Source organism: Neomonachus schauinslandi, chromosome 5, assembly GCF_002201575.2.
Source record: "Neomonachus schauinslandi chromosome 5, ASM220157v2, whole genome shotgun sequence".
Classification (NCBI taxonomy): Eukaryota; Metazoa; Chordata; class Mammalia; order Carnivora; family Phocidae; genus Neomonachus; species Neomonachus schauinslandi.
The window spans coordinates 19,719,928-19,742,608 of NC_058407.1; the positions used below are offsets into that span (position 1 = coordinate 19,719,928).

Below are 22,681 nucleotides of genomic sequence, written 5' to 3' on the forward strand. Positions count from 1 at the left end.
ATTCACACTGTTTTCTTAGATTCTGTATTTGTCTTTTTAGCATCCATTCATCACAGGGCCAATTATATATATATTTTTTATTTTCTGTATTCTTGAAGCTCTGGTATTCATGGCCTTATAGATCTTAAGAGAAACCACCTCTTCCATGACTAGCTAATTCCTAAAAATAGTGAAACAACTTACTTGGAAGTACATTATTTCATTCGCAAACCAACCAATCTGGAGCCCATTAACCCCAACTATTTCCTTATCTAACTTTCATACACCAAGCCAATATTTCCCCTGTCCTATGTCAACTCAAGGCTAGGTACAGACAGCTAGGGACAGCTCCTGTGTCTCAAAGCTCACCAGAATCATTCACACCAGCCAGTCTTTAAACTGTTTCCCCTGCCCTGCCTTGCTTTTCCCACAGACACCTGAATAAAGACTCTGGCCTGTGCCTTCCCCCAGCTCCTGCTTCTGTCTGCCTCCTTACCCAAATCTGGTGTTTTCCCGGTGGCCCTGTGTGGCATGGTGTGCCCCCTTCTCTTGGGAAATGTGTAATAAACTCTCAATAGCATTATACTCTGTCATCAATTAGTCACCTCCATAAATTAAAACTGGTGGGTACAAATGCAACAGTGAGAGCTTCCCGCCCACCCAAGTCCCCTCAAAGAAAGCAGGATCATCATTAGGCTATGTGCTGTTTTACTGGGGACCCCCTAACTAAATATCTTTAGATCTCTTAAGGTAGTAAGCTTTCCAGAGAAGAATCCAATGTCCTGCATATAGGATATAAGCCTACAACCCAACTTTCTGAGTCTGAAAGTTTGAAAAGGCAGAACAATTAAAAGAAGTAGCTGAGACATTAAATTCTTAACACAAATGAAATCTGTAGGCTAGAATTCCTTCACTTAGCCAAGTCCCAATAGACAATTTGTATCACTCATAAGGGATAGGGCAGAGGGGACGGATAGGGAACATTTAATTTTATTTTCCCACTCTTATGAAGAAACACCACACCCCTCTATTCATCCTGAAGCAAAGCAGGAAGAAATAAAAAGAAAAATAGGAACCCAATTCTCATTGTTTTGCTTACCTAAGAACTTACCCATGATAAAATTAAATATTTTCTAGTAATCTGCAATGAAAACAAAGTTAACTGTTGAAACATTCTTAAGATTTTTTATTGAATGGATATATGTGGGTGATATATATAATCTCTGCCCTATTTGTTTTGCCTTCAAAATTCACTACAGTAAATGAAATCTGTTAATCATTTCCAATGAAAGCCTGGAGGAAGGAGTACATACTTCAGAGGACTTCTGGCAGTTGGCCAAAACTTCTAGCTATAGATTGTTTTTAGTAGTCCTGGAAATTCAGTTATTAAACTGTGAATGGCACTGCTGTCAGGAGCTATGGATGACTGATGAACAGTAATCATCAAAGGTCCCAGGAGGCAGAGAGAAACTGCTACTCTTCTTTCTGTTAACTAGAAATCACATCTAGCATTTTGTCTTTTTTTAAGAAACCAAACCACTTTGAAAAAAATTTGTCAACTGGGCAACTGAGAAGAAGTTCATGTTTCTTTAATTCTATATCTATGCATGCCTGCTACTTATAGATAACCATACATAACCATGAAGCAACTGTCTGGTTTTTTATTTTTTCCTCTCACTGGGAGCCTCTCCTGGCTCTGAAGAGAAAGGCTAAGCTGGCCAGTTGGGGACTCCGCTCAAGTGTAGCTATATATATACATATATCCTAAGGAAAAGAAGGGTACAGGGAATTTTAGGAGAAAAATAGAAACTCCTGGGGCACCTGGGTGGCTCAGTCGTTAAGCGTCTGCCTTCGGCTCAGGTCATGATCCTAGGATCCTGGGATCGAGCCCCACATCGGGCTCCCTGCTCCGCGGGAAGCCTGCTTCTCCCTCTCCCACTCCCCCTGCTTGTGTTCCCTCTCTCGCTCTGTCTCTCTGTGTCAAATAAATAAAATAAAATCTTAAAAAAAAAATAGAAACTCCTAAAAATGGACATTTTAGAACTGAAAAGTCTAAAATCAAAATTCATTGGATGAGTAGTTTCATAATAAATTGAACGCTAGAAAACAAAGTATCAGTGAGCTTAAGATAGGTTGATAAGAATTATCTACTCAGAAACACAGGGAGAAAAAAATGAGCAGAGCATCAGTGAACTGTGGGCAGTATCAAGCGATCAAACATACATGTATCTTGGAGTCCCAGAAAAAAAAATGTGACAAAATTTTTTTTGAAAAAGTAATGGCCAAGAAATCTTTCAAAACTTGATTTAAAACATCAAACCACAGATCTGAGCTCAGCAAACTTCAAGAAGGATAAATACAAAGAAAATTACATCCAAGTACACTGTATTCAAACTTTGAAAACCATGGATAAAGGAGATGAGCGTAAGTAGGAGTTAGGCAGGGGTGGTCAGGGGAAAAAGAAGACTGTTCCAGGCAAAGGACACGGTATGTTTAAGCCCCACAGCAATTCCCGGTTTCAGGAATTTAAAGACATTTGGGGGGTGTTAAATGGAGAGGATAGTGAGAAGTGAGGTTAGAGAGGTGAGCAAGAGCCATACAGAGGGCCTTGTGAGCACATTAAACTGAGGGAAATGAGAAACGATTATATCCTGGGTAACAATCAGATTTGTCTTTGTAAACAGTCACTATATGGATACAATGTGGTTAGGCTGGAGGGACACAAGATGGAAGCAGGAAGAGGTTATTACAGTAATATTGGAGAATGTTAGAACTTGAGATGTGGCCATAAAGATGAAGAGTTACAGATAGATTCAAAAGCTATGTAGGAGCTAGAAGACATACAACTTGATGTATGTTTAAATGTAAAGGAGAATGGAGTAAAAGGTGACTGTTACAGCTGTGTAATTCCAGGCTTGCCTGCCACCCTCATGTCACTCTTACACCTTGTGCCAAATAGAATGTCCTCAAATACAATTCTGATCATGCCACTCCCCTGCTTAAAGTTCTTCGGTGGCTCCCATCATGCTTCTGCTTGAAATCTTTCCATGACTTCCCATCTTACCCAGAAAGCCAAAGTCCTTACAATAGCCTACAAAGCTCTCCACGATCTGTCCCCCACATAACTTTCATCTCCTTGAATTCCCCTACCTTGCTCACTCTGCTTCAGCTACACTGGCTTCTAATGTGAGATCTGGCTTAGATATATAAATATGGGAAACTCCAGAGGTTGGGAAAATGAGAAGGGACAAAGGAAAGATGAATGGCCAGAGAGATAAAAGGAAAGTCATGAAAGAGTGAATCATGTCACTCTCCTGCTCAGAATTTTTATTGGCTCTCATCACCTACAGAACAAACTTTCTAACCTTTCAGTTTAGAATAATGGGGGGGGGGGGGGGGTAAAGTGCAGATTTCTAGGCTTACCCCTAGAGGTCCCGTTTAAGATTAATCCCTGGAATGTACATTTTAAGAAGTACTGCCCACTCCCAAATAATTGATACAGGTGGTTCATGGATCACACTTTAGAGAAACATGAACTATAGTATCAAATGTGGCATAAAAGGTCCTTAATGAGCTGTTCTGTCTACTTCTGACTCCTTTCCTACTATTCTCCATTTCTGGGATTTTTTAGCTTCAACAGAATCAAGCAGCTTTCCATTTCCCCTACATACCATACACCCATGCCTCTGTGCCTTTGTAGAAGAGTCCACCCCAAATTGCCTGCATAACTCCCCTCAAGCACCTGCTACAAAGCTACCTTCTCTGGTTTTCTCGGAGGATTTAGGAGCACCTTTTATCTGTGGTATATTTGCATTTATGTGGGCATACACACCCACGTGTGTGCAAGTGCACAACTTTCTCAGTATTGTTAGCACCTCGGTCTAGATGCGACACTTCTATATCTGCCCTAAACTATAAGCTTTCCGAAGGCAGAGACTATTCTCCATCTTTTCAATACTAAGCATCTTGGTTGGTACATAGAAGGGGTTCAGATTTTGGTTTGGTGGCTGTCCTAGATCCTATAGGTATTAAGCTGCACAGTCAAAATCTGAGCAAAGATCTTCAAATCCCTGATGCAAAGTTCTGTCAGGTGTCTGTCTGTTGTACCTTTTTGATGATCTAAGTGGATGTCATTTCCATCGATCGGCGTTTGCCTCACTTGTAGCATTTGACATTTTATTTCAAAATTTTAAAGTCCTTAGGAAACAAGTTTTGTCTCCTCCTTCAGGGCATAAAACTCTTCAGTGCAGCAAGTTCAGTCTTTGTATTGCCACAAGATCTAGGAGCGTATCCGGCACTTGGGATTTTAAAAATGCATATTTTTTTATTTTTATTTTTATTTATTTATTTTTTTTAAGATTTTATTTATTTGCGAGAGAGAATGAGAGACAGAGAGCATGAGAGGGAGGAGGGTCAGAGGGAGAAGCAGACTCCCTGCTGAGCAGGGAGCCCGACCTGGGACTCGATTCCGGGACTCCAGGATCATGACCTGAGCCGAAGGCAGTCGCTTAACCAACTGAGCCACCCAGGCGCCCCAAAAATGCATATTTTTTAAATTAACAAATGACTTAGCTATTTAGATAATAGAGAGGGGTAAGCAGGGATAACCTCAACCGGACTCAGTGTTTCCTTTTTTTTTTTTTTTTTTTTTTGCCCCCTTTTTAAGACTTTACTGCTAAAACCGCAGCCTTGCCCCCCCCCGCGCCTCTGCGTCTGATGTCACAATCCAGACGAACTACCAATCCCAGAATGCCGTGCAAAGAGGCGGGTTCTACGGGAGCAGCCGAGTGATTGGCGAGCGGAGGCGTTTCCTTCCGGTGGGAAGGGCGTCGGAGGCGGGGACTAGGGGAGGTGTTTGGACATTATTACCGGGTTGGGCGGGCCCCGTCTGGGAGGGTTTGTGGGTGAGCCCTGGGTCCCCCGCCCGCTGAGGAGATGGATGAGGACGGGCTTCCTCTCATGGGGTCAGGCATAGACCTGACCAAGGTTTGTAAAAGACCTAGTTGAAATTAGGCGACCTGGGAGTAGGATGGGGAAGGGACGCTCGGTTCCCAGGGACACCCCATCTCTCCATATCCAACTCTGTCCCTAGCGCCGGGCGTCTCTGGTCCCGGTCTCGGGGGGTAGAGTCCCACAGTTTAAAAAGGGGTCCCTCCTGATCCGTCTAAGGGGGTGGTGTGCCTTTCCCAGCCTTCGCTTCCCGTGTTAGGAGTCGCTCTACGCACGGGTTACACGATGGCGACACGGGCAGGTTACGACCTCTAACCCCACCTCTTTTATTTAGTCCCCAAGTTTTTTGTGTGTTTATGTGTGTTGCCTTTACCTGCTAAAGTTCACACTTGTGAGTCCAAAGTCCTTTCTCAAACTTTGTAACTTATGTCATCATAGGACACCCCACCCCCACAGTTTAGGAGAACAAGTTAGTGACTATTTGTAGTACTTCGAGTAACTCCTATAACATAGCAAAATGCCCTGTTATATGTCAAAGGGATATATAGATATATATAGAGAGAGCGATATGTATGTACATATATAAAACTGATGTCAAAGGGTTTGCACGGGGGTACTTTGTCCTGTACAAATCATGTTTGTTTTTACATAACACAGGTGCCAGCTATTCAACAGAAAAGAACGGTGGCATTTCTAAACCAGTTTGTGGTGCACACTGTACAGTTCCTCAACCGCTTTTCTACAGTTTGTGAGGAGGTAGGTCTGGATACTGGCTTAATGAGTAGCCTAGAAATCATCTTGCACTTTTAAAGGTGGCAAATGAGTAAAACAAGAATTACAATCTCCCTAATTCGTACCATCACCTCTTGTCATCCAGTTATTGTGTTAACATACCTTATATCCTTCTCGATTCTATACCATCAATCTTGCATCCCACCTCTGCTGAATTAGTTTTTTTTTTTTTTTTAAAGATTTTATTTATTTATTTGAGACAGAGAGAATGAGAGAGAGAGAGCACATGAGAGGGGGGAGGGTCAGAGGGAGAAGCAGGCTCCCTGCCAAGCAGGGAGCCTGATGCGGGACTCGATCCCGGGACTCCAGGATCATGACCTGAGCCGAAGGCAGTCGCTTAACCAACTGAGCCACCCAGGCACCCTCTGCTGAATTAGTTTTTAGAGAACTTTGTGAGATAGTTCACTAAGGCTTATGTGACAAAAGAGAGCAAAAGGAATTCCAAGATTTCACAGTTGAAAACATTTCTTTACTTTGAAATTTGTTTCTCTTACCCCAAAGATTTACATTTTTCCCCCAAAGACTTACATTTTTAAGTACACATTGTTTTCAGTTTATATTGAAATTATTGGGGTGTCTAGGTGGCTCAGTTAAGTGTCTGCCTTTGGCTCAGGTCATGATCCTGGGGTTCTGGGATCAAGCCCCACATTGGGCTCCCTGCTCAGTGGGGAGTCTGCTTCTCCCTCTGTGGAAGGAAGGAAAGAAGGAAAGGAGGGAGGGAGGGAAGGAGGGAGGAAGGAAGGAAGGAAGGAAGGAAATCTGTAAAAAAAAAAAAGTATTTAACATTCCTTGATCCATAAGGTGGTTGGGGAAGTAGCCTTGAAACATAACGTTAGTATCAAATATCATTATGAAAATAATAAAAATACTTTGAGCAAATGACTAGTTAAGGATTAGGTACCAGATTCAGAGACCCCTATTTTTTTCTTAAAAAGCCAAAAAAGAGAATGGGAAAGAAATAGAATAATGGGTTGAAATTGGGTTTAAGAAAGGAGAAAGAGGAATAAAATAAGATCATTCACAAGTGAGTCAATAAAAACAGTATTTAATTCATTCTGTTTTATTTTTAAGGTATAGTTTTTTTTTTTTAAAGATTTTATTTATTTATTTGAGAGAGAATGAGAGAGAGCATGAGAGGGGAGAGGGTCAGAGGGAGAAGCAGACTCCCCACTGAGCGGGGAGGCCAATATGGGACTCGATCCTGGGACTCCAGGATCATGACCTGAGCTGAAGGCAGTCGCTTAACCAACTGAGCCACCCAGGCGCCCGGTTTTTAAGGTATAGTTTTAGCAAGTAGTTTTTGTGAGATGTATTAACAAAAATTGCATGGAGACAGGAAAACTGTTTTCATTTGTGTAACATCTGTTATTTTTGTCTAATTAGCAGTCTCTAGTCCAAATCTCTTCTGCCTTCTCACTAAAACAAAAGAAAGTGAAATATATGATAATTGATAAAGGAATTCAGTTCAATATATTTCATCTAAGAGGCCCAGAGGCTAGGTGCTTGCTTCCATGAGTTTTATCTCATACCACTGCCTCTCTAAATGGGATATAGAAATGACTGACTAGCAGTAAACCAAGGATTACTGGAATTATTCCTTCACTTTTTATACCAGGGTAGGTAGGGTGGAGAGAGTCAATTCAAGGATTGTTAGCAGAGAGGAGCAAATACTCCATCTCCGTACTCTTCATCACCAGGTTAAAAAAATATAACAATAACCAGCAAACACACCTATGAAAGCAGCTCCATTAAGCTGCCCTGAGGCAGGGGTAGCCCCTCACCTTTGTGGTGCTTAATAATTTTCACTGCCTTGGAAGTGAGTGCTGAAGACTAGATCAAATACAACAATAATCCTCTCTTGTTTATTGATTGCTTATGCATTATCAAAGCCACCTGATTCACTCTTTAACCGCCTTCTGTTTCTCTCTCAACTTTCCCTCAACTGTTTTGAGTGTATCACTATTCTCTAGCTCTTCCTTGAACCCTAGAGAAAAGTTTGTTGACCAAAAACCCATGAAGTTTAAAGGTAGTTTATTGCCTTTTTCTCCTTAATGGATGATAGTCTAGGGTTGACTGTAACTCATTATCTCCTTAATGGATGGTAGTCTGGGGTTGACTCTAACTCATTATTTACAATTCATATTTTAGCAGTTCGGATATTTATGTCAGTTGTAGACTGTTTGCTTGCTGTGATGACAGTAATATTTATTGTGTGCTTATTCTGTGCGGGCGTTGTGCTAAGTGCTCTACATGTATGCAGTCATCACAGCCCAGCCCTTTGAGAGAGGTCCAATTTTCTATTTTTTAGAAATACAGAAATTAAGATGTAGGGATATTTAAATTATTTGCTTAGTCCTTATTCAATCAACATATATTTGTGCGCATAGTATTTATAGCTGCAATCACTATTCTTACTTGCCCACACTCACACACAAAGTAACAGAGTTGGGGTTCCAACTCTGATCTAGTAACTGGAAAAACCAGAAAGGTTTCACTCTTCTGTTAATATCGCACCTTCTGATCTGGGCAAGAGGCATGTTTACATCATTTTCAAGTGAGAGACTGCAATGAGCTATTTCAAAATTTATTTTTTAGATTTGTATTCTCTTCTTTGGTATGCCATATCCATGTGATGTCTTCTTTATACGATAAATTCCAAAGATATAACATATGTATTCAAACATCAAGTGCCTTTTTTTTCTCTTTTAAGATCAATGTGATTTTTCAAAATGGGTTGTTGTTTGTTAATAGCACCTATTAGACCTGTGGTCCTTGTTTAGCTAAAGCCTTAAACGAGCCAAAATGACTATGTATCCCTCAGCAAAAAAGGAAACTCAGATGTTATTTTTTAAATTGGAAGTGAACTGGGGGAAAAGAAAAAACCTGGGGTGTTTTGTTTTGTTTTTTTTGTTTTTCACATCATCTGCTTAGAACCAAACCCAAACTGTAACAACTTCAGTCACAGCTAAACTCAACCTGGAAGTAAATTTGAAACAAATGGTTGGGGCTCTTTCTTCATCACTAATACTAGTTTTAGAGTTCTCTAATAAAAAGAAAAGTGAAGAACTTAACTTTTTAAAAAACTTTCTGGATACCAGGGTACTTTGTAACTCTTCTAATGACTGGAACCAGGATAGGAAGAAAGATTGGAAGACAGAGAAAAGAAAGTAGTTGAATCAGACCCAAGTTACAAAGTTCTTCCTTCACAAATCCCCAGTAAGCATTTCTATTCTGGCCCTAATCAGAAAAATCTTACGGTGGTCCATTGGGTCTGCAAATTTAAAACGGGATGGGGTGAGGAGTGTAATGCAAGTTCTATGCATATTACAGATAAAACTGAGCAGAAATTAAACCTTATAATGAATTTTAAAGTCAGAGGTATTCTATAAATGGGGCAATCACATGTGTTATTTTGACTCAGACTTGTGACATGCCTAGAATAGGGAGTTTTTAATAATTTTTTAAATATTCCAAACTGTTTCTTTTTTCTAAATTTTTTAAGAATAGGAAAAAATACTGAGAATTCTCATATAACCTAAAAAATTTTATAGTGCTTATCTTCTGCATCGAATTTTTAAGCCCACCATTGGGCTTAACCTTCAACCAAATAATCTTGCTTAAAACTATATTTACTGCTACAACTTTTACAACTGCTTTTACGACTTTTACAACTGCTGGGCTTAAGTGTCAGATGAAGATTAATAAAACCATTGATTGCTTCCCTTTCTGGCTTATAAGACATATTCAACCCAGTGTGATATACCAAGGGATCCATTATTTTAAAATGTTGTTTCTCTTTTAGAGAATTGGATATGCAAACTGGATATTTAACAAAGCTGAAAAGCCACAGTGTTTTATTTTTGTTTCCATGTTCAACTATTAACTCCATACTTCTTCCTTTCATCTTCTTTTTCACTTTAATAAAATGCACTGCCTTAGAAATAGGTGGGTGATAAATCAAGAAATTTTCAGCTTATCTGGCAAACTTCAGGTACCTTGCAAATTCCCTTATTCTCCCAAACCAAGATATTTCAGGTTTGCTTTAAATCCTTACAAAGAGGGTGCCTGGGTGGCTCAGTCGGTTAAGTGTCTGCCTTCAGCTCAGGTCATGATCCCGGGGGTCCTGGGATCGAGCCCTGCGTCGGGCTCCCTGCTCAGTGGGGAGCCTGCTTCTCCTTCTCTTCCCTACTTGTGCTCTCTCTCATTTTCTCTGTCTCTCTCTCTCAAATAAATAAATAAAATCTACAAAGAAAAAAATTTAAATCCTTACAAAGATAAGAGGATGGTTAAGTAGATGGGAAAGACTGTTATCTTTCAATTTCCTCTTTCTGCTAGAACTTTCTGAGGTGGGGACAGTTAACTATCATTGATCATGTTACTTGTATCCATAGTCATCTACACTTTAAGCAGTGGTTCTCAACCAGGGAAGATTTGGCAATATCTAGAGGTGTTTTTAGTGGGGTAGATGTCAGAGATTCTACTAAATATCCTACAGTGCACAGGAAGCCCCTTACATCAAAGAATTATCCAGCCCAAAATGTCAATAAAGCCAAGGTTGAGTGGTTTGGAGTTGTAGAGGGAAAACGCAGGAGGCATAAAAATCTTAGAAATGAACTTCAACAGCCCAAAAATGAAGCCAGTTATACTTTTGTCAAGTAACAATGGCTTTCTAAAAAATGTGTATTTATGTATGTTATAGCAATAATTACATGGGAACAGACCCAAAAATATTCATTATGCTGAATTATCTTTGAAAAGCAGAGGTTCTTGGGGCACCTGGGTGGCTCAGTCAGTTTAAGTGTCTACCTTCAGCTTGGGTCGTGATCTCCAGGTCCTGGGATCGGGTCCCACATCAGGCTCCTTGCTCAGCACAGAGTCTGAGTTTCTCTCCTTCTGCCCCTCCCTGGATGCTCTCTCTCTCTTTCCCAAATAAAAAAAAAAAAAAAAATCTTAAAAATAAAAAAGAAGAAAAGAGAGGTTCTTAATTTTGCCATGGAACCTTTGGCAGTCCAGTGAAATGAAATTAATATTTTTAAATGCATAAAATAAAATGTATAGGATTGCAAAAGATACCAATTACGTACTTTAAAGATCTCAAAATTGTGATATAGTAATATGTCCTATATTAAAGTGTTAAATTAGGGGCACCTGGGTGGCTCAGTTAAGCAGCTGCCTTCGGCTCAGGTCATAATCCCAGGGTCCTGGGATCAAGCCCCACATCTGGCTCCCTGCTCGGCGGGAAGCCTGCTTCTCCCTCTCCCACTCCCCCAGCTTGTATTCCCTCTCTCGCTGAGCCTCTCTCTGTCAAATAAATAAAATATTTTTTTGAAAAAGTGTTAAATTATATAATCCAGATAATATATTTAACATGTTTAATATTTTAGACTCAAAATCCAGCCTTAGAGAAGATGGATAATACCTTTATGGATAATAAAATAATACAATTTATCCACAACAAAAATCTTCCCTAGCCAGGAGGAAAAGCCTTTTGTTGATCTGATTTTGAGAAAATCAGTTATATCCTGGTTCTAAGCTTGGGGTACATGAACTTGGATAGGGAAAAAAACCTCTATTTTTATTTTTATTTACCTCTAACTTCAATTTCACATTTTCTTTAAATTTAGTCAGCAAAGGGGCACCTGGGTGGCTCAGTCAGTTAAGTGTCTGACTCTTGCTTTTTGCTCAGGTCATGATCTCAGGGTGGTGGGATGGAGCCCCATGTCGGACTCCATGCTCATTGTGGAGTCAGCTTGAGATTCTCTCCCTCCCTCTCCCTCTGTGCCTACCCTCACTCACATGCTATAAATAAATAAATAAATAAATAAATAAATAAATAAATAAAATCTTTAAAAAATTTAGTCAACAAAAATCACTTATATTGGGCGCCTGGGTGGCTCAGTTGGTTAAGCAACTGCCTTCGGCTCAGGTCATGATCCCAGAGTCCTGGGATCAAGTCCCACATCGGGCTCCCAGCTCAGCGGGGAGCCTGCTTCTCCCTCTGACCCTCTCCTCTCTCATGCTGTTTCTCTCTCGCTCGCTCTCCAATAAATAAATAAATAAAATCTTTAAAAAAAAAATCACTTATATTTCACTGTTTCCTTATATTTCACTATTACAGTTCTTAGATATCAAAGATATGGAAATAAATTATTATAAATTAAAATATATTGACATTTAGATCAGTGTTAATGTCTTGCATGAATAAATCATTCATGTAATCTTAAAAAAAAACAGGTCATTTCATTTTGGTGAGATTTTGATAATCATAGATGAAAATGGGTAAAATGAGTGCCAAAGCAAAAGGGTGATATACTAGAAAAATCTGTATCCAAAAAAATTGAGGATTACTGCTCTAGAAAGTATAACCTTTTTTCCAAGCCTCTTTAGTCTTCCTTATCAACAAGTAGTTTTCCAAATAAACATTTTCATCATTATTTGCTTATTTGCCAAGTCTTGTATTAAAATCCTTAACCTATCCTGTGTGAATATTTGAGTACCCATTTAAGGACAATTTACTTTTATGATCTAACCCTGAAAATTTTTAAAAAATAATTCCAGATAAGCAACATCTATTTTAGAAAATTAGATCAGAATAATTTGATTCCTTTTTTTAGCACAGTAGCATCTTAGTCTTTGTGAGAAGTGGATTGATTACTTATTAGCTTTGAATAACAAAAATTCTATCTATGCAATGCCTAGGAATTTTCCATCTTGGTGTCTTTTTAATTACGTTTTGAGATTTTTTTGTTTGGTTTTGGTTTTGGGGGCGGTTTTTTAGTTAATAAACTTTATCTTTTTTGGAAAAGTTTTAGGTTCACAACGAAATTGAGCAGAAGGGGTTGAGTTCCCATATACTCCTTGCATCCCTGAGTGCACAGAGCACAACCTCCCCCACCAGTGTGGTACATTTGTTACAATCTACATTGACACACTGTCATCACCCAGAGTCTATGGCATCATGTTCTAACAATGTGTAATTCTTTCAAACAATGTAAAATTCTTTCAAAAATAGTATCTGGAGTTGGAGTGTTTGAATTCAGATTATTTTACTTGTATGAAAACTGATTTTTCCCTTCTTTAAAATTGGCATGATAACAGTTCCTGCTTTATACATTTGGTGTGAGATTTCAAATGATATGTTGCATACACAGTGTAGCATAGTAAGGTAACTGCTCAGATGTTTACAATGATGGTGATTATTGCTTAAAAGTACATTTATATAGGAGCGGCTGGGTGGCTCAGTCAGTTAAGCATCTGACTCTTGATTTTGGCTCAGGTCATGACCTCAGGGTCACGTGTTGGGCTCCTTGCTGGGCGTGGAGCCTTCTTAAGGTTTTCACTTCCTCTCTCTTTGCCCCTCCCCCTTCACCCCCTTCAAGGGTATATGCTGTCTAAATAAATAATAGTACATTTATATAAATATATCTAAACAAAAATTAATTTTTTTTAAGGATTTTATTCATGTATTTGACAGAGAGAGAGATAGCAAGAGCAGGAACACAAGCAGGGGGAGTGGGAGAGGGAGAAGCAGGCTTCCCGCTGAGCAGGGAGCAGGATGTGGGGCTCGATTCTAGGACCCTGGGATCATGACCTGAGCCGAAGGCAGATGCCTAACGACTGAGCCACCCAGGTGCCCCAACAAATATTAATTTTTAATTCATCTTTTTCTGTGTTTATTTTAATCAAACCAATATAAGTATTTTTAGATAAGCTAGAAATTATCTCACTTTACAAATTAATTTGTTGTAGGAATTCTGCAGTTACTAAGCTTCTCTGATGAGTTAAAAGACTGATGAAATTTGCAAAAATTTAATTTTCATGATTTCCAGGGAAACACTTATAATTTGGAGAGGAATTCATTCATATGATGTTTTATAAACCTGTATTTATGTTTACATTAAAGCCTTATGTGAACAAATGCTAGAAATCAAAGTTAAACTTAGCTTTGAGTGCCATTTAAGACTAGATTCTAGGGGTTCTGAGTGGCAGTCGGTTGAGCCTCTGCCTTTCGGTTTTGGTCCAGGTTGTGATATCAGGGTTGTGGGATCTGGCCCCAAGTTGGGCTCTGTAATGGGCACGGAGTCTGCCTGAGATTCTCTCTCCCTCCTTCCCTGCCCCTCCCACTTGTACTCTCTCTTTCTCTCTCGAAAATAAATAAATAAAATGTTGTTTTTAAAAAACTAGATTCTAATGTTTCATTTCTGAATTATAGCTTTATAGATACCAGGTTGCTCATTTTTAAAGTGTCTGTGAAGAAACTCTAACTCTACTGTGGCTGCTTTCATTTTTTTCTCCCTCTAAATGTGGGCAAAATGACCATTTCTTGGGGTGTTAAAATTCTGCTTAGGAGTTAGTCAGGATCTTGATAATATCCTAGAAAGCAGTCAGAATGCTGCACATCTGCCAACTAGTAAATGGGCCAACTGCTCTTGGACTGTATCACTGAGTATAATAATGTTTAGGATTAAGGAGTTTTAAGTAAATGCTCTTATGGATCATATTTTATGATGTTACTTTTACTTGTGTGGCTGTAAATAGTACACACACATACTGGTAATTGTACAGAATAACAAGAGCATGGTAAGCTTTTGGTTCTGTTTTATCTTGGATTTTGATGGGTAGGTTGATTGCTTGTTAGTACTCTGATTTTTTCTCTTTGTTTTATTTCTTTCCAACCTGAACTGACTCATCTTCTAATTTCATCATCTTTTAACTTTCAAACTTAAAAAATTTAAATTTGGGGCTTATTGTATATACTAATTGTATATACTTGTTTAAGTAACTTAAAAAGACAGATCTTGTTCCAGCCTGTGTTGAGCTAATTTTTATTCTTGCTTTCTATGAAGAATTCCTTCATTCATCAACAAATAATTATTAGACTCCTGTTAAGTTTCAGGTACTGTTCTGGGCATGGGGGATATGGCAGTGAACAAAAATCTCTGTTCTGGAAGAAGTTTACATTCCGGTCACAATGACTGGTTATGGCTCTCATAATGACTTTGATAAGGCTGATAAGGTAATTTTTGCTTACCTGTGAATACAGTTTTGTAAAGTAGCCATGAAACATGCTAATGAAGATAAGAGAATTCTTGAGCTCCCATTCCTACTCATGTAAATAAGAGAATAGTGTATTAGAAAATGACTAATATTTAAACCATAGTTTTTTTTTATTTTCAAATCTGCCCTTTGTTATCCTGTTAACAGTTCATTTCAGTCAGACTTTATTCTTATGTTCTAATCTTTCTTTTCCAGAAACTGGCAGACCTTTCTCTTCGTATCCAGCAAATTGAAACAACTCTCAATATTTTAGATGCAAAGGTTTGTATTTCTGAATAATTTATAGTATAAACTTTGCTCCACATATATCACCTTCTTAGTCATACTTAACTTTAATTGCATTTGGGAATGAATTCAATTTAGCTCCTGCATCCATGAGGTGCTACAGTGTTTTTTGTTTATTTTTAATTCATTAAAAAATGCAAAGAAAATGATACTCATTATGAACCCTTAACTGAGTTTGTTTAAATGTACACATGAATTGAGATTTCATTATTCTAGTCAAAAACATGTGAGTAAAATGTTAACAAATTGGGGTATTCTGTAGTTCACTTCATTTGATGGAAAATTCACAATTATAGTAATCATTTGATAACACAGTAAAAATTATATAAAACTTCAGATGCCTCCAGAGCAAAATTTGGAGAAAATATCAGCTATTTTCTATTTGCAAATATATTGAATGCTAATGAAGAATACCAATTTTGATGTCAGAAATTACATATTATAACTAGCAAAAATGGAAAAGAGTTTTGATGTGAAAGCTTTCAGTTTTGTGTTTTCCCTGATTATAAGATAATGGAGACACTAGTATATTTTTGTGACTTTGTCCTTTTATCAAAAAAATTAATCTGAAAAATATGTATTTAATATTTATGGGGAAGTAAAATGGCTAAAGCTTTAGCATAAGGATCAGAATGTCTAGTTTGTACTTTCTATATCTTGTGGACTTCAGCCACTGTATTTCTATCAGAACGTTTCTGTAGCTTGGAAAATTTAGGATACCTGGCCTTGACCATGTTGAACATATTCTGCTAGCAGCCATACCTACTTGAAACTATTTGGGCCATGGCCATTGTGCTAAGTACTGTCATCAGTCAGCAGTTCTCAATGAATATTGCTGCTTCAGATCTTATTACCATTGTTTCTTTTTTTTTTTTTCATTCTTCATTATGAGTATGTGCCTTATTTTAATATTTGGGGAATTCTTGAGTTAGAGTCCATAGTCACAAGTTAAGATACTGTATGGACAAGTTAGCCTTAATTATTTCCATAGCCATAAAATTAATCCCTAATGTTAGCCAAACATCTGACAATTGTCTATCACTGATGTCAGAATGAAATCAGAAAAGAAGGTTTGCCTGGGTCTTGCAAATCCAACCTGAAATACATAACCACTGACAGCATGCCCATCTTTTATTATGAAAAATAACACATTTTAGTAACATTTGGTGGTAAATGATTAAAGAAAGAAAAAAATAATGAGCTATGTCAGACATTAAAATGTGATGACAAGAGTTTTGTCAGTTCCCAGATAATTCAAACTTAAAATGTGCTGCAAAGGACTTCTTTTTCTACAAAATATGTTTAATAAAAAATTTTTTACAACAACTTCATGAGGTAAGTTTTCTTATCCCCATTTTATAGGGGAGAAAATTGATATCTAGAGAGATTTACAGAAGGTCACATAGCGGGGCGCCTGGGTGGCTCAGTTGGTTAGGCGACTGACTTCGGCTCAGGTCATGATCCTGGAGTCCCAGGATCGGGTCCCGCATCGGGCTCCCTGCTCGGCGGGAAGTCTGCTTCTCCCTCTGACCCTACCCCCTCTCATGTTCTCTCTCTCATTCTCTCGCTCTCGCTCTCGCTCTCAAATAAATAAATAAAATCTTAAAAAAAAAAAAAAAAAAAAGAAGGTCACATAGCTTGTGACTTAAACCTAGGCAATCTGACTCCAAAGCCCATGCTTTTATTTCTTACACTAGGATTCCTTATGTTTTTTAAAATAATTCCCGGGAGGCTAAAATTAACAAGTCAGGAAACGACAGATGTTGGCGAAGATGCGGAGAAAGGGGAACCCTCCTACACTGTTGGTGGGAACGCAAGCTGGTGCAGCCACTCTGGAAAACAGTATGGAGGTTCCTCAAAAAGTTGAAAATAGAGCTACCATACGACCCAGCAATTGCACTACTGGGTATTTGCCCCAAAGATACAAATGTAGGGATCCAAGGGGGTACGTGCACCCCAGTGTTTATAGCAGCAATGTCCACAATAGCCAAACTGTGGAAAGAGCCAAGATGTCCATCAACAGATGAATGGATAAAGATGTAGTATATATACATATATATATATATGTATATATACACACACACAGTGGAATATTATCATCAAAAAAATGAAATCTTGCCATTTGTAACGATGTGGATGGAACTAGAGGGTATTATGCTAAGCAAAATAAGTCAATCAGAGAAAGACATGTATCATATGATCTCACTGATATGAGGAATTCTTAATCTCAGGAAACAAACTGAAGGTTGCTGGAGTGGTGGGGGTTGGGAGGGATGGGGTGGCTGGGTGATAGACATTCGGGAGGGTATGTGCTATGGTGAATGCTGTGAATTGTGTAAGACTGTTGAATCACAGACCTGTACCTCTGAAACAAATAATACATTATATGTTAAAAAAAAAAAAAGAAGAAGATAGTAGGAAGGGAAAAATGAAGAGGGGGAAATCGGAGGGGGAGATAAACCATGAGAGGCTTTGGACTCTGAGAAACAAACTGAGGGTTCTAGAGGGAAGGGGGTAGGGGGATGGGTTAACCTGGTGATGGGTATTAAAGAGGGCACAAATTGAATGGAGCACTGGGTGCTTTATGCAAACAATGAATCATGGAACACTACATCAAAAACTAATGATGTATGGTGATTAACATAATATAATAAAATAAAATTTAAAAAAATAATTCATGGGAAAAGAATGGTTATGAGTGACGTTAGATTTATGAGAAATTATTCAAAAATATTTTATTTGTGAATGCCTTTCACTTTTAAATAGTTTATGGCATGGAAAACTTCAGACACCTAAGATGAGATTTTATAAACCCTATTCCTGTAGGCTTAAAAATTTAAGATAGCTATCTAAAATTTACACTTAGAAACTTACAGCAGTTAAGCAGCTAATATTATTTTCATATGCCAACATTAATTTTCTTTTCTCAGTTGTCATCTATCCCAGGCCTAGATGATGTCACATTTGAAGTATCTCCTGTAAGTGTCACTGGTATCACAGAAGAATCACATTCTGAAACCACTTCAGAGAAATCACAGGTAAGTATTTAAGTTCCAGGAAGCATGAACAGATCTTCTTGGTTAAACCAGACAAACCTAGTAGCAGGTTTGAAAGAAGTTAAATAAGGATGTAAAACTTTGAATAGTAACATTTTAAAACTTGAGATAGAAAAGGAAGTTTGAAAAAGTTAACTGTTTTATGTTATTTTGAAGAACTCCCTGAAGTTAATATTTTCTTTGCCTGTAAAAGAGAAACTATACACAGGACTAAGAGAAATCTTGAACATAATAATGTTCTTCAAGTTCACTATGGACATTTTTCCTACATTATTATAAGAAGGATACTTTTAAAATGTTTTATTATAAAAACCCTCAAACACACACAAAAATAGAATAGTACAATGAGGAACTAAATGCCCATTACCTAGATTCTCCAGTAAAGATTTTGTTACATTTGCTTCATCTTTCTTTTTATCACTTGCTAAAGTGAATCCCAGGCATCATATCATTTCACCGCTGTGTAATTCCTTGAGCATCTCTAAAAAGTTCTGGCATTTTCTTGTATAACCACAATGCCTTTATCATACACAATATAATTAACAGTAATTCCCAAATGTCATCTAACCCCTTGTTACTCAAAGATTGCTCCAGACACCAGCAACATGGGCATCACCTGGGAGGCCTTGTCAGAAACACAGAACCTCAGGCTCCATCCCAGACCTACTGAATCAGAATCTATATTATAACAAGATCCCTAGGTAACTTGTAGGCTCTTAAAATTTGAGAGATACTGATCTAGAAATATCAAGTATCTAAAAAATGTGGTTTTGGAGTTGATTTGTTCAAATCAGCATCCTAATAAGGGCCACACTTTACATTTGGTTCTTATGTCTTAATGTTCATTTATGCCCTGTATACATTTAAATTTGATAACTACTTCTTATGTCAAGAAATAAAAATTCTCATTGTTGCAGAATAGACCATCTCTAGTAGTGTATCTCAGTGAGGCATTAAAATTCAAAATAAAATAATCACTAAAATAGTGGTCTGTCTAGTAATACTGAACAAACTCACTTCTTAGCTATATGAGATTCTGCATTTGTACCTGGAGATACTTTTCACAGGATATTTTTTAGGTTATGATTACATTGGCTGTGATGATAATGACAAACATGCAGAGGGCGCTTACAGTGTACCTCCGAGGCATGCTTCTAAGTGCTTATCAGAAATTAACTCATTTAATTATCACAACAGCCCTATGAAGTAAATACTATATTATCACTGCTACTTCACAGATGTGTGAAATGATACACACAGAGGTTAAGTTACTTGCCCAAGGTCAAAAGAACAAGTGTAAGAGCTGGAATTTTAACCCAGGCAATCCAGTGCCACCAGTCCTAGCTCTTACCTGCGATACTACACTGTCTCCAGCACCTGTGTTGAATTCATTCAATATATTGAACACACATGGTATGAGGCCATGGGAGGAGCCATAAATTTAGGTATACTATGTTTTGGGGGAATGAAATAGATGACCATTTACTTAACAATTAGATATTAGAAAATTTAACATTCATTTAATTAATATACCAAATTGCATTATGATGGCCATTGGGATATATATATAATATACAAGAAAAAAATCCAGATGTTTTAGACATCATAAGGTCCTTTCAATTAAATATGGACCATACTTTTTCTAAAATAAGGCATGTATAAAAAATACTAAGAAAATGTTTTCACTCTAACTAGTAGTTATTCTTCGGTGCATATTAACCATCATTATGTTTAAGTGGTATCTGTCTAATTTTGAATATTAATTTTTTCAGGTGTTATTATGAATTCCATCTATAATATGTATCTTAAAACTTATGCAGTTGTGTTGGTCCTACCTATTTAAGGTCTCAAAAAATTTATTACAAGTAATCACAGCTAAATTTTCTAAAATTCAGCATAATCTGGTATATTTTGGCAATTTTATTTAAAAACTATATATTAATTCACTTGGAGAATTTATAAAGATCTGTTGGCTTCCTGGGTTTAAAAAATTGTGGTCAAGTTACATGTTGAGTAACTTAATAAGATACCTGTTCAGCATGTTCTTAATATTCAAATCAACTTCTTCTTTCTTCTCCATTGTTATTGTTATTTTTTATGTAAAATATTTTGAAACGGACTTAAGTGCTGCTTAACACAGAATTTCCACCAGCATTACAGTCAACTCACTTATCTGATAAAAGATAATCATGTACTTTTTTAATCACTCATTCATTTCAATCTCTAATCTGTATGAGTCAAAGACTCGAGGTTTGCGTACTGATTTTTCTGCAACTTTAATTTCATGGTTCAGATCTTATCATTACTCACAATAGAACATCCAATTGTGGAGATTGAGAATAAAATGAAGGACAGTTGAGAGATATGATAGAGGATTTAAGGGGTCATTCAAATAGCAAAGGTGTAAGTGCTGACATAATTAAACCTTGTTGAGATCTTGGTTATTAGGCAAAGTTAAGGCTGAGTTTTGAAATTCGTTAGTCCTATGTATAATTAATTCTCATTTGTTCCATTGTGCTATTGTATGAGTTTATTGTCCATAATTTTTTTTAAAAACATACTTGGGTCTTGTTTGAATTTTTTTATTTAATTAAATGTTTTGGACTTTATTTATGTATTTTAAAGATGAATTTTATATATATATATATATATTAATATGGCTACTCACTTTTGTATACTTAGTGTTACATAACAGGAGAAACCTAAGGAATTTTTGGATGTTTTATTTGGTTTAGAGTTTTCAACAGGTTTAATTTATATTTGGATTATCTGAGGAAAAACCTTAATACATAATTCATATTCTAAAACCTATGAATATTTAAAGGTATTTCTTGATTTATCTACATTTCAGCATAGACATGTAGACATACAATTGATTTCATTCTGTTAAGGAACTTCCTTGTAATGCTAATTTATAGATAAGGAGTGAGAATTCACAAAAGTAAACTTACTCTAAATGTTCAGTTTGATAGAAAAAGCAAGAACTGTATACAGACAGTTCTAACATTGCACTTTAGTGAGGACAGGATTCCAATATGGACAATTTTCATTTAACAGAGTACCATGCAAAATGAGAACTGCCTATATGATAAAAGCATTTTTATCTAAAAAGACCATTCCCCAGTATTCTTTAGTGTAAGTAGATTAACATTAATAGTTCCATCAGTAGCTGAAATACACAAAACTAGATAGTTTTGTCCGAAAAATGGGCTTCTCTTCCACAGATTCTCCATGTAGTGTTTTCTAAGATGATAGAATAGCCATATACACTTAGAGTAAAATTATTTAATAAATGAGGAATTGAGTTGTATAGATGGTAGATACCTAGAAAATCAATTTACTGTCTGCTAGAGTTAACAATTGGCAAATGAAATAGTTTTATTAGCTTTATTAAAATTTTTATTAATATGTCCATCTATAATTCATGTGTTTTTTGGCACTCTGGGGACAACTAAAGCAGAATTCTGTTTTTTAATGTCATGAATATATTTGCATTTTTTAAGGAACTGTATAGGTTGATACTAAGTGGAACTTCCTCTGAAATCATATTTAAGTATTTGTAAATATTTGGAAACATATATCCCATAATTAAATTATTGGTTTTTAAATTTAGAAATATGATTTTTTTCTGATATTGATTGCTTTAGAATTATAAAAAAGATACATCCCTTTTTAAGTAACATAATGGACCCCTTCTGTGAATTGTCTAAAGATTTACACGCAATACTCTCTACAGCAGAACAGTTTACAAGACTCTGGACCACAGGAAAGTGAAGTAACACCAGAAAATATCTTAACTGTAGCCAAGGATCCAAGATATGCCAGATATCTCAAAATGGTTCAAGTGGTAAGCTGATTTGGTCTGTCTTCTCTGTCTAGCAGCCTCATTTGAAATTCTTAACCCTAGAGGTTTCATTGTTATTTTTTATATCTGAGAAAACTGCTAAACCGAGTGACCAAGTTTTCGACCCTCTTACTTCTTTCTTATATTTAATTAATGCCCTGATAAAAAGTAAACAGAGGTCAAATCTTTCTAGTTAAAATTGATCTCACACTTCAAATTAACATAGTTTAATATAAATTTATGTAAATTTTTTTGCTTTACATAAAGTTATCAGCAAATCTTGGATGTATCAGAGGAATGAAAGTGGACTATTTCTTAAATCATATGGCTTTAGCTTAATTCCTGTATGCTAGTACAAATAATGAGTTTTGTGTATATTTATTCTGAATTTCATCCCTCAGTGGTTTGGTCATAGAAAAGAGCTTAAGTCTCTTGGCCATTTAGGTAGAGCTTTTAATATTATATGACTTCAGAATTAATTTTTTTTTTTCTGAGAAATCATTACATGGTCTGATACCAGAAGTTAATTTCTTTTCATTTTGATAGAAAGTCCTGTTGCAGTGGTTGAGGGACCTAGCTCTTCATCATTTTTTGGTTAATTAAAAAAAATAATGTATTTCTAAAAATCTATCAAGCAAAAGAAGTACTAATATTAAAGAAGAACAGTTTTGTTTTGCTCTCCATGATATTATTTATCACAATAATTTAAGAACAAATA

General features: G+C 36.8%; 1 protein-coding gene across 1 annotated transcript in view; it reads left to right on the forward strand.

Annotated features, from left to right (window-relative positions):
- The first annotated feature begins 4,550 nt into the window (after positions 1-4,550).
- Positions 4,551-22,681, forward strand: part of WASHC3 (WASH complex subunit 3) — a 53,376-nt gene continuing 35,245 nt past the window's right edge. The window contains exons 1-5 of the mRNA XM_021687566.2: positions 4,551-4,965; positions 5,587-5,685; positions 14,974-15,039; positions 17,994-18,101; positions 21,856-21,966. Coding sequence (XP_021543241.1) covers positions 4,915-4,965; positions 5,587-5,685; positions 14,974-15,039; positions 17,994-18,101; positions 21,856-21,966 — 435 coding nt within the window. The 5' untranslated portion in view covers positions 4,551-4,914. The remainder of the gene's footprint in view (positions 4,966-5,586; positions 5,686-14,973; positions 15,040-17,993; positions 18,102-21,855; positions 21,967-22,681) is intronic.